At 38.6% G+C, this 13,056-nt stretch overlaps 1 protein-coding gene across 1 annotated transcript; it reads left to right on the plus strand.

The window, feature by feature from the left end:
* Positions 1 to 1,150: 1,150 nt before the first annotated feature.
* kras (v-Ki-ras2 Kirsten rat sarcoma viral oncogene homolog) lies at positions 1,151 to 12,657 on the plus strand. The gene is made up of 5 exons (XM_042411995.1): positions 1,151 to 1,434; positions 3,877 to 3,994; positions 4,982 to 5,160; positions 5,698 to 5,857; positions 10,182 to 12,657. The coding sequence occupies exons 2-5, from the start codon at positions 3,884 to 3,886 to the stop codon at positions 10,296 to 10,298; spliced, it is 567 nt and encodes a 188-aa protein (XP_042267929.1). The 5' UTR covers positions 1,151 to 1,434; positions 3,877 to 3,883; the 3' UTR covers positions 10,299 to 12,657.
* The last annotated feature ends 399 nt before the right edge of the window (positions 12,658 to 13,056 follow it).

Consider the following 13,056-nt stretch of genomic DNA (forward strand, 5'->3'; position numbering starts at 1 on the left):
ATAAATTACTATGAGCAGTTTACAAAATAGATGTAGGTTTACATCCACCTTTCAGTACAATAGATTCTCATTAAATGCCTTTGAAAAATTAATTATAAATATCTGGTTTCTCACATTTTTATTATTATCGTGTTATCGAGGAATAAAACACAACTACACATACTTTTTTGAGACAGACTTTCACTTCTGTTTTTTTTTTTTATCATACAACCAGCTGTGATCTCAGTAGACAAACATAGACTGTATATGGACAAGGAGTCAATAGTGACCTCTAGCGTGTCTACTGTATCAAGAAATAAACACTGTATCGCCTTTTTCTATATGGAGTCATTCTATGCCTCTTGTATGTGCTGTAGCTATTATTGCTATTAGTTATTAAATTTGTTGCGTCTTGTCCCACCAATATTAATCACAATGTTACTGTGTCTTTTACCAGATACTGACTGTCCCTGTGATTAAAATAACTATGTATTCATATGCGTGAAATGTGAATTAATTTATTCCTTTCCTTCATTTTACTTCTTTAGCACATCTTTCAAAAGTTGTTGTTGTTTTTTTTAATCTGTGTTTTCTGTAATAAACCTTTCCTTGTGTTTATGCACATCCAGTGCGCAGGAGGTAGAGTCGTGAACACTTAGGAAAACTGACAAGGGATTGCCAAATCATTTCCTTGCCTGGGAATGACGTCCCTGCAGCACATTCCAGTTATATTTAGAGCCTATATATAGTGGAGTCGCCCCCTAGGCTTTGTTGACTCTGCAGCAGGCGGCAGCAGGGGATCATCACACTGAAAGGAGACGTCCTGAAACTGACACCATGTGACCTATATAGTTACAATATTATTTGTGATCATTAAAACATGAATGTGAATCAGTCTGGCTGGATACAAATTAGATTTAGTAAAAATAAAAATAAAAATCTAGTGATAATTGCATAATTTGTGGATTAGGACAAGAAGGGGTTGCTGTTGTAGTGATATGGGGTTATATGGGTTGTAGTCATCCACTGTTATAAATTAAACCTATTTAAAATACAAATAGTATACCTATAGAGGGCAAAAGAAAACGTAGCCTATTATAGTGCTGTTCATATTGCGACACAGAGTCAAGTGATATGCCCCAAACCGGTTGAAATCCCCAGCTATGCTTTCTGGGTAAAGTGCGCCCCGGTATCCGCCCATATTCGCGTGAAGGAGGCCAACCTGAGCAGCGAGGCCCGGACGCTGGATCAAATGGAAAGTTCAATCGATTAATTTGTCCACTTTCTTTTTTTTTTATTTGCATGTTCCCCGCTTGCTTCTGAAACGAGGTAGAACGACTTAAATGCGGGCGTTTCGCTGTGAAATAGGAAATGCAGAGATCGTGTGAAACGAGAGGATTATCAGCTTGACTTATTTGGTCGCTACTTCGGACGCGGAACTCCACTCTCTAAAAGGTAAAACAAATGGATAACATTCACACATGCCGTGTCCCCCCTTTTTTAAGGGTTCATTGCAGTATTGTACTCCCTCACTTCATGGTTAGGTAAATGCGTCCACTTTGTAACCACTGAGCGATATTAGTTATTGAAGTATTATCCATTTTTCGTTGTAAGTGCAAACTACGCCCAATTGTTAACCTAACGGCTGGCCCTGCAATGCAGACCTTCTGGCTAACTAGCCTGTCAATGGCGGCTTTAAAATCTGCACCCTTCCCCCTTTTTGAATGAATGATACCGAGTTCGTCCAGGGCACACGGTGCAGACAGGGCTGCATTAATGAATTACTTTAGTAAATCGTGTGTGGTTCGCCCATGAAAGCCCGGTTAGCTTCGTGGACGAGCTCTAATGCTAGGCTAGCTAACAGCTAACACAGCAGCCTGCTTGTTAACAGTGCTCAGAGGTTTTCACACAACCAAATCTGGCAACCCTGCGGGCACAGAGCAGTGGATTTAAATCAAATTCCTTTCGACTTTTAAGCCTGCTTTAGGTGTTATTGCCTGCTTGAACGCAGCACAGGGGCTTTAATTGAAAAGTGGTGAGGCCTGTTTTAACCTCGGGTAATTCATATAGGTTACTAACTGTTGCAAAGTAGTCTAATATTCAAATGGTTGCTAATTAACTTACTTGCTTATTTACATTTAATATGTCTTAACCGTGTTTGTAATTTCCTCTGGTTTGTTATTCTCTGATAAATGTGGAGCTTTCCATTTGATATTGCCTTGTTGTCAATGATTTAGTAAATAAAAAGCTGGGTACACTATGCCATCCAGATGGCGTCAACATAAGGAAAAAAAAACAACAACCATGGCAGGCATAGAAATATATTTAGAAAGAGATTTATCCATTTAAATACCACACCATCACAACTAAACCACAGTTTACAACCTTAAAAGGTATTTTAAATCTAATATTACGCATATGAGAACGATTAAACTGACTTGATCTATTATTGAACCATAAATTAGCTGTAACCCTCCATTACATCCCTGTTTGCTGCTGAGTAGAGTTGACAGCTTACTGTACTTGAACTATGTTCAGTCATTCAAAGGCACTTTTACTGCATAATAAGGTGAGAGGTGATAGTATTTGTACAGGCATGGCAAGCATGTGGAGGACAGCTTTCAAGTACTCCTGAAATGATCTGTAACACTGTCAGTGGTTATCTGCTCAGGTAAAGATAAGACCGTTTCTTTTACCGCCGGCTCGCTTAACGGACAGAATAAGTGTCACTGTAATATGTGTAAATCACAGACTGTGTTGGGTGTAAAATATGACATTCAGAGAGCATTTTAAAGTCTTGAGAATGCTAACCAGGGTGGTAAAACTATATCTTTCGCTGGCTAAATACCCATCAAACCACATTCTGCATTGTGTTTGTCTAGACAAAGCAATAATATTCAGTCGAACTCCTCCCTGACTGCAGGCTGTGAGCAGTATGTACTGTAACATCTGAAAAGGCCTGTTGCCACTATTGATGGTCGCTGCTCCACAAAGCAGCCAGACAGCAGAGAGCTTCCCACTTGCTTGTCAATTTTGGAGCCTTAATGTAATGTCATAGATTTCTGCCTGGGGATAGTTTCTGTTGTGTGGCTGCTACTCAGAAAATACCACCGAATGTGTTGCTAGAATTAGACATTCGATTACAAAGAGAACACGTAACTACTTCCGTCTCCGTGATATTTATTCATTTCATTTCTTTCACTTTGGTACCTGATTAATTGTGATACAAAGCCTGTTATTTCTTTCTGTCGTAGAAACAGTTTTTATTGGAAACTGTTTCAGTTCATCACCATTTGATTGCTTTTCAGGGCTGATAATGATTTAATGTGGCAATTTTTCCTGAATCCAGTAGCAGTTTCTCACACTTTCAGCATTTTTCACACAATATCTTGTAGGTGAACCATCATATTCTGTTGGTGGTGACTGTAATTTCCTCTGCAAGCTTCTTGTTGAATAATAAAATGGGCATTTTGTAAATGAAAAGCAAAATAAATATGGCGGTATGAAATCAAATTTTCCAGTGAATCGGCAGTGTTATTAAAAGGATAGTTGAGGTTATTTTTTACATTAGGCGGTGTGATTTACTTACTGAAAGTGATGTTGAGACATTTTCTCAGTCAGCCAATCCCAAGTACAGAGACTTCCCAGTAAGCTGACCACTTGTCAGACAGAAATGAAGAGCTGCAAATGGAGCCAGTTAACAAAATTGTTTTAAGCCACAGCCCTGGAAAGAGTGCTAACCATTCACAACAGGATCAACATCTATAGTGCAGAGAGGCTTAAGCATCCGCACTTCTGAACTATTCCTTTAGGCGTTGACAATTTCTTTAAATGTAATGAATTGATGCTGTGCCAGATGAGTGTCTGAGTGTAACATGCTTTCCTTTGGTCCCGCAGGTGAATCATGACAGAATATAAGCTGGTAGTGGTGGGAGCTGGAGGTGTTGGCAAGAGCGCACTTACTATTCAGCTCATCCAGAATCACTTTGTGGATGAATATGACCCCACCATTGAGGTAAAGAAGCTATATGTGTGCGTGCATGCATGTGTATCTGTTGAATATGTGTGTTTATGTGCACTCAAGTCTCCATGACTGTCTCCATGGTTATGTGTGTATTTTGGCATGGGGGTGGAACAAGGAGAAACTCCTCATAAAAAAAAAAAAGTAGTTACAGCAGGTTCTACTGGTTCAAGTCTTTAAAAAGACGCCAAACAGGTTTTTAATACCTTTCCATGCATGTCAGCCTGCCTACTGTTCCCAGGGGACCAACCTGTACAGAGTGAACAGTCTTATTATGATTTCAATCAATTATCGATGTACTGATGCAGGGTTAGACCTTCACGATGGATTATTTGAATACAAGATAACATCTGAAACAATAGCCGCTCACTGCATCAGACAGTAATTATTTCTGTTGGAGTAGAGTGAGTGGGGCCATCTGTGTGTGTTTGTGTGTGTGTGTGCGGGAGAGTGAGTGAGGGAGTGCTTTGACACAGTGGGAATTAGGACCTCATTATATTTTGAGGCCTGCTGATAAATGGAGTGGCCTACTACAGTTGGAGTAGGGTAATCATTTAATACAGTACTGTGGTATCTTTCAGTAAAATCATATCAGTACGTTCATGTTATGATGAACCAATATTAGTATGATAAATAGATCTTTTTTACAGATAAGAAAATATCCCTCATACAATATATTTATATACATTTAATAATAATAATAGTAATATGTTATTCATCAATGTCAAATTTAATTTTTGATATTAGTTTGTCTTAATATCAGCTAGTCATAAGAGAGTGTTGAATCTAGGAGAATCGTGCCCAGTATTAAAAATGTCTGCGCTCTATTATAACATAGATGTCTAAAACGCACTAAAGATAATAGTGAAAATGAATAATGCAGAAATTATTTTTCATTTTTATGAAGCTGCTATTTGGACATTCATCACTATAATCCCTGTGCTGATCACTCATCACTTTTCTGACCTCTCTCTCCTCCAGGATTCCTACAGAAAGCAGGTAGTGATCGACGGGGAGACGTGTCTGCTGGACATCCTGGACACTGCAGGTCAGGAGGAGTACAGCGCCATGAGGGATCAGTACATGAGGACAGGAGAGGGCTTCCTCTGTGTCTTTGCCATCAACAACACCAAGTCCTTCGAGGACATTCACCACTATAGGTGAGCTGGGAGGCTTAAAGTCTGCAGAGCGTTTTAATCACAGATAAAAGTAATAGGATTTTACGTCTCGTTTTAAATGGATTTGCGCTTCATTTAATTGCCTCGTGGTTCATGGCGGATTTTTTGATATGTGAAGATGACCTATTGACATGCACAATTTCAGGAAAAGAAAAAAAAAAAAAGAATCAAATCTAATATATCACTATGTACTCCATATAATCATATTGGGACAAAATTTGAATATTCAAACATTGTGGTTCACATTTGTGGAACTTAAAGAAAACGCATTTGCATGCGATTTATTAGATTGTGAGCTGGTAAAATTGAAACGTTTTAAAATACAGAAAAATCTGAGTTACCCACCTATGTGCAGATGGATTGAAACATTAAGTAGAAGTTTTTACTGTTTTATTATAACATTATTTGACATATTCTGTTAAAATGTCAAAGCTTTTTTAGCTTCACATTTCAATAGTCATCTGGATACTGCCTTAATTGAATAAAAAATAACAAATATTTGCATCTGTCAATGTCCAGAGAACAGATTAAGCGGGTGAAGGACTCTGAGGACGTCCCCATGGTGTTGGTGGGGAACAAGTGTGACCTCCCGTCCCGGACAGTGGACACCAAGCAGGCTCAGGACTTAGCACGCAGCTACGGCATTCCCTTTATTGAGACCTCAGCCAAAACCAGACAGGTGAGAGTCCAGCCAGAGTCGGCCACACCCTCAAGACTTAAACAGCGTAACTTGTCAATCTGTCACTAAACTGCTGTAGTATTCCACTGCAGCTCTGTAGAGCATGTTGAATGTTGAAGTTGCATGCGGTCTCAGGGTTACTGGCTTAAAGGACACAGCCATCACTATAAATTTCACTCGAGAATCAATTTTCATTTATCGAGAGGCATAAACTCAAAGTAATTTTGACAAGTGTCCTTGCAAAGGCTTGATAATCTTAGTACTTGGTTCACAAGAAATGTTAAAGTCTTGAGTCATGTGGTGCTATTGATTTGTGTCACATTCAGTGGCTCTAATGGTCTTTTTTTATAATAATGTTGCTTGGAAATGTGCTGCGCATCATTAAATCCTCTCTGGTTAATTGAATTTTTAATTTATGGGTGATAATGTAATCATTGCATGCTACTTTGTCATGGATATGTGAAATTACTTCATCATTAGGGCCATCTGCACAGGATCCTGCATTATAAATAATCAGCAAATCTGTAAATGTGTGTCAAGGAGTCTGCATGAAAGGACACGCTGTCGGTAATTTCTCGGGAGGGGGGGAGCGGGGGCGAGGGGGTTAATGATTCTGCTTACTGGTTATTGTGACTGGGTGTTGGAAGATTTGCCGTGGCGTAGTCACGTCAAATGGTGTGTATTGTGAATATTGCCTTAGGTGATTGGCTGGCTGACGCGGTGATCTGTAAAAACATCCTTTTCCTGCTCTCTCTGACCCAGGGTGAATCACAGCTCCTTTTGGTGCGGGGGAAATTAATGATACAATGATTAATTTCTTACAGCTCAGTTCACCTGTTTGTACCTGAGCGTACCGATAATTCACTATCCACCTGGTGCTGCTGCTGGACCAGTATCTGTCTCTTACATTCAAAGCCACTCAGTGTTTCCCAAATCTCAGTGATTTCTTTTTTTTGCAAGACATCTCAGGGAAATCTCCCACATATAATGCACAATCAACACTACCCTCCTAATGCATGCACTTCTCTTTTACATTAAGGCTATACAGTTTAAGTGATACTCCACCCAAATGTTGTTAGTGTCAGCTCACCCACTGTAGGCTTGAAAGGTAGCTGTTCATAGTTTAAAGTTTATAATGTTGTTCTGTAGTTGGTTCAGTTAAAAATGGATTTGAATGGTGACATGTTTATGAAATTTAATATGTTCCTAGAAGATTCCACTCCTGCACACGACTGCACCTCTTCACTGTCCATCTGTATGCCCCATATATTCTATATGTCCACACCGCTTCTGTCAGAGATTCAAAGAGGGTAAAAGTGCAACAAAGAAGCATTGTACTTTTTGGCAAAATGATGATTGTTTGGAACATACTTAGAGATGAAATTTTAAAACTTGTCACTATTGGAATTCAGTTCATTGCAAGGAAGGAAACTGAGAACCCTTTCAAGCCTACAGGAGGTGAGTGTTCGATATTCAAAAGATAGATTTTGAGTGGTGAGTTTATGTAGATAAAGCACCTGTAGATTCAGCAGGCCAGATGTTTGCAGGTAGACCCACCTCAGACCATCAGTCTGCTTCGCTTCTTTGTATCTGTAGGCTGTATCACATACAATATGTCCCCTGTATTCCTCAACATTGAGGGAAGTTGTGTCTCATACTGCAGAGAGTGGAAGATGCCTTTTACACTCTGGTACGGGAGATCAGGCTGTACCGGCTCAATAGGCTCAGCAAGGAAGAAAAGACTCCGCGCTGTGTCAAGCTTAAAAAATGTGTTGTGATGTGAAAGGGGTAAGTGTATGCAGCCGTGCCCCCACCAGCTCTGTGTGTATGTGTGTGTGTGTGTGTGTATGTTATAAGGGATTGTGGAGAAGGCAATGGGAGAGGATTCGCAGTGAGAGCTGGTGCTTCATGGGTTCTCAAAGCTAACCTGCTGGTTTCTACTGGGGCTGTGGTGAGGCTCTAACAGGAGGTTGAAACAGCTGATGATTTGTGTGTCTCTGTGTATCATGGCTGATTATTATTTAAGGCTGTTTTCACACTGGGTTGATATACTTGAATCTGAACTTGATTTCGGTTGTCCTCTAACTCCATCTCTATATGTGTGTAATTTGGTTCTGATCTGGGATACGTTGGCACCAAGGTGCAGGTGTTTAACATCACTTCCATAAGGAAATGATGACTGTTCCCATTTTGATGTATGTAAGGAAAATGGTGGATGATGTATATAAGCAGGCATAACCACACCATTGACGGAGCGACCATCAGAACGAGCTGCAGCAAAGTAAAAAAGACTAACATCAATTCTTCTGCAACCCTACTAGGGGAAAAATGTACATGACCTCAAGTATAGGTTGATAGTAATTCTATGCCTACGGAGAGGTTTTTTTAAATCCTGTTTAATTGCTAAAAATGCAACTGATGCTATAAAATGCGTAGTTTTTCCTGGGGGAGTACGGATTGAATTTTGACTGCACACAATCTGTATTCACAACCAATCTCAGACTACATGCTTCGATACGGTTCCTTGGTGTTCACTCAGATTCAGAAAAAGCAGTCATATTACCAAATTTTTAGGCGAACCGTCCCCAGATTCTGGCTAAACTACCAGTGTGAAAGTGTCTCAATCTGCTGAAATCAACCTGAAGAAACGGGTATGGGCTCGTAAGCCAACTTGTGTGATTAATGGAGATTATGGTGAATCTGGGACCAAATCATGTGCTGAAATGTTTCCAAGGAGGATGTGTGTTAAGATGATGTTGTGAACAAAAGTTGGTGTGTGTTTGTGGGTGAGAAAGTTTTTCATGGAGACACAAGTCCCTTCTTTTATTCTTTCCTTTTACTTGCTGTCTTTATCACAACCTGAAGGTAGCTCAGCTTTCTCCTCTGCAGCTCTGTGCAGATTCAACGTCACATTTATTGAAGTATTCAGACTGTTCTAGTACTTAACATGTACTCGCCTCAACAGAAAGTAGCTGCATTTACATGGAGCCTTTTATTCACTAACAATCAGAACAAAAGCTCAGCTAGACTATAAAAGCCTCATTTAAACACCACGTCAGAATAAATTGGCTCATTCTAAAAAAAAAAAAAATATATTTGGTTCTAAAGTGGTTTTAAACCTTTTTATGAACTGTCTCGCAGATTATTTTGGATTTTCGGAATGTATCTATGCTCCTTTTTGCATTAATTTAACTGAAATCAAAGATGTTCACCTGAGGGAGATGTTCCACTTTCTCTTCTTTTATTTGTTGCTTATGAGAGGTTTTTTTTTTTTTTTTTTATCACCTTTTTCCGGTTGTTGCATCTCTTCTGGGGGAACAGCCTTTGAATAGTTTATGTTTATTAGTTTTGGAGAGATAAACAGAAGGCTCGCCTTCTGTTTCTGTATTTCTCGCCTTCAATAACTCTGATAGCAGAATATTTTTATAAAACTGTTACTTGTACAAAACCACAGCAGTAAACAGGTACTGGTGCCAGGCGCTTGATGCAGGCCCATCTTTTTTTTTTTTTTTTTATAAACAGTTTGTTTGTGTTGGCGGACTGCACAAACACTATTGAAATATGAACAGGACATCTTGCCCTGTCATTTTATTTAGCGGCCATTTAAACACTGTTTGAGTCGTCGATTGCACTGATTAAATCCAGAAGGAAAACAGTCGGCCCATGTAACTGCAGCTATTTGTCAGCGAGTGAACTACTGACTTTTACTTCTGAGGTACATGACGTTACAGATACGTTTGCTCTGTTCTTTTTCAGCTGTGTCTCACATAATCCTCAACTGGATTGATGAATTTACCTGCACTCTGATGTGTGTCAAGCTGATTTACACTTCACAGACAGAAAATGAGTTTAAGACATAAAATGGACAGAAAAGACATTTACATTATTCAAAATTTAAGTGTTTAATTTATGGTTTTGAATTGGGGGGGAGACAACAATAAAATGAAACTAGCATAGATATAAAAATGTTTGCAAAAGTTGTGAATGAAGCCATTTCTTGGAAGTGGAATAGCTTCATGCTGTCAGTTGACATTGCAGAATGGAGTGCTGGTTGTCTAATTTCTAGTTTTGGACACGGCTGTTAACAGAAATATTTAATCTGTCCCAACTATTCTTTAGTGGAGTCTTTACTAGAGTGATATCACCTTTTAAATCAAGCAGCATTTAAGAGATCATGTCATAATAAAAGAACACTGTCAATACTCCAAATGCTATCAGGTTGTAATTTTTTTTTTGTTTTGTTTATTTGATTATTTGATCCTTTTTTAGTATGAATATAATAACCTGTGACTGTAACCTGCATCCTTTTCATGTTTTTTTCCAGGGCGTTGATGATGCCTTTTACACATTAGTGCGAGAAATCCGGAAGCATAAGGAGAAGATGAGCAAGGAGGGCAAAAAGAAGAAAAAGAAGTCCAAGACAAAGTGTACACTTATGTGAATAATCACCCCTTTTCAAGACAGACTAAAAAAGAAACTATGTTGAACAGTTAAAGTAATACATTTTGTACATTACACTAAATTATTAGCCTCTTTCTCAATACCCACCATACTGAATACTAAACCTGACCCGATTTTTCTGCCTTTCTGTTATTTGCTACTTGGACACCAATAAGCTTTATTTTCAGTTTAGTGCCAGTTGCCCACATGTGTTGGTCCAACAGCTTGTTTGATCTTTATAGGATGATGTTGATTTGGATAATTTTCTAGAACTGCTGAGCTGTGAGTAAATTTCATCACAACTCAGGTATGACAAATTATTCAGTAACAACTTGGAGTTTTGTTTTTTTTTTCTTTCCTTTGCTTGAAAGGTCTTGACCTGCAAAAATTCTCTAATGCCCTTTGAAATATGGGATGCCAAAGAATTAATTTTCATCCCAATCACATAGACAAAACAGACATGAAGAAAGGACCAACATTCAGCCAGATGAGATCCAAATGTCCCAGCCACTGTGTAATGTCCCCATCTCTAATGACCTCTAGGTATGACTTAGTTATGTCACTGATATAAGTATGCATGCAAACTCCTACTCTTCTCCGAATGTTTTAACACCCTAATTAGCTATTAATTAATTTTGCAATTTGTCAATGCTTTGTATTGTGTGGGGAGTGATTTCTTGCCTACATGAGACGTTTGTTTTTTCTTTTTTCTTTTTGCATGCATTGTGTCCTAGATGGCATGGGTATTGCAAACTGCCTCTGGTTGATACATTTAACAGAGCTAGCAACGAGGAACTCTGACCCAAGTGGACATCAAATAATCCAGTTTTTCAGGTTTATAAAGTAATCAATGTGTTTTTGCTTCGTATATGACACAATTTAAAGATCCATGATGTTCCAGATTTTACCGGTTTTGTGATATAAAAATGTGACTAGCAGCCAGGTTCTGTGTTGGTCAGAGTCATTTTATGTTGCAAGGATTCATGCCTCGTCACAAGCTAATGTTGAACAGCTTGTTAAATATTTCCTGCTATGCTTTATGCTAAGACTCGACTGCAGGATTGTTTTAATTCATCCTGACAAGAACCATTTCATCGCTATTTGTTACAAGCAATCAAAGGCAGAATTCACCTGTGAACGTCGACCTCAGCGAACGGCGTCATATTCAAACAGAATGCGGACATTTTCACCCGCTTATTATTCAATGTTTGTTAAATTTGAGGATGTCTGATGCTCCAGTAGCTGACCCCTAGAGGTGTCACGCCTTCCACTTTTTCCTAAGCTGACTCGTTTGCTTGTGACTGGCTAGAAAGCAGAATGCATCTTTTAAACAGCTTTCAGGAATATTTCTCTTGGTGTGGTGTTGGAGATTGTTCAAAATGTTGTTCAAATGGATTTTCAAATTCTTCCCTTTTTTTGAAAGAGTTTTTGCATTAATTCCCCAAAGTGTTGAAATTGTTTGGTGGGCTGCCTTTCAACAGAAATGATTGTCCAGCGAGATAATTTGTCATTTTCTCTCACAAAGCTTGTGTATCGTGGTGATGTAACTGGAACTGATGTTTGTAAATTAGGCAATAATTGCCATAAAATTGTTTTTTAGACAAGATTGTCTGAATTTATAAAAAAAAAAAGTCCTAGTTTCTTTGGTGGGTCAACCTGTATTTCACCTTTTCCATCATATTTACAAGCTGTTCCCCTGGGGAGTTTTATTTGCCTTTTATGTTTGCATTAGGTGCTACATTTAGACGGTAGAAAGAGCCGAGACAACATTTACTTTGTCTGTGTGTGCTCATGAAATACACAAAATGCTGTTTTTAGGGGAGTAATGTTATTGACTCAGAAAATCCAGACATGATACATTTTTCTTTCAGGATTAATGAATTTTGACCCAGTTTATTATTACCTCGTTTTTTTTTTTTTCATGAAGTAGATAATAACTGTTAATGCAATTTTAATTATGGAGCCCTCTTGTTAACAATACTGTTTCAAAAGTAGTTTTATGTTCCTCTTCCTTTATTGCGTGCCAACAGCTGATTTCTGAAATGTATCATTTATACCTTGATCGTATTTTAACAACCTTTGTATAGTTGTGATACTGAAAGGTGCATATTTTGTAAATTGTGCTTCATTTCGTTGGTGTGTCTAAATGAATGTTGCTTTAATGGAGTTTCACTCCGCTCTGTGTATGTGACTAGAGAGTGTGACTGTGTCCAGGTCTAGGGAAGTGAATGAATGACCACTTTACAACACGCCTGTTGTGGGGAGTGTAGAGTGGTGATCTGATCTCAAATGAGTCTATTTTTTGCCATGAATCTCACCACTCCTATTTAATGTGTAATAAAGAACAAAGTAAAGCGGAATCTAACTTTGTCATTCTTTCTTAAAGATCCCCTCCAGACAAGTTTAAAGGTATGCTATGCAGGATTTTTCTAAAAAAAAGAAATCTTTATCATCACTTATGACCCACTGGAATTATGCAACATGTATTTATCTATAGAGACCCTGCCCTCTGCCCGCATTTTCTTATTTTGTTACTATTTTGCTGTGTTCGGGAAGCTTCTGGGCCTCAATCTTTGGGCATAGGGTGTGTAGCTCCACATTCACAAAATCCGGTAATGCAGCACCTTCCCGCAATGCAGAGGTGTGGGTGTGTTTATTTGTGGTTTAAAATGCAACCGCCATGAAACAATCAGAAAATAACGTTTTAATTATCTGATTCACTGCTTTGTTCTTGCCAGTGTTGTTTGCTCTCTTCATTC

This window comes from Thunnus maccoyii, chromosome 5, assembly GCF_910596095.1.
Source record: "Thunnus maccoyii chromosome 5, fThuMac1.1, whole genome shotgun sequence".
Lineage (NCBI taxonomy): Eukaryota > Metazoa > Chordata > Actinopteri > Scombriformes > Scombridae > Thunnus > Thunnus maccoyii.

Coding starts and splice junctions, on each gene's coding strand:
- kras (XM_042411995.1), top strand. CDS start 3,884: ATGACAGAATATAAGCTGGTAGTGGTGGGAGCTGGAGGTGTTGGCAAG. Junction 3,995..4,981: donor AATATGACCCCACCATTGAG/GTAAAGAAGCTA, acceptor TCTCTCCTCCAG/GATTCCTACAGAAAGCAGGT. Junction 5,161..5,697: donor GAGGACATTCACCACTATAG/GTGAGCTGGGAG, acceptor GTCAATGTCCAG/AGAACAGATTAAGCGGGTGA.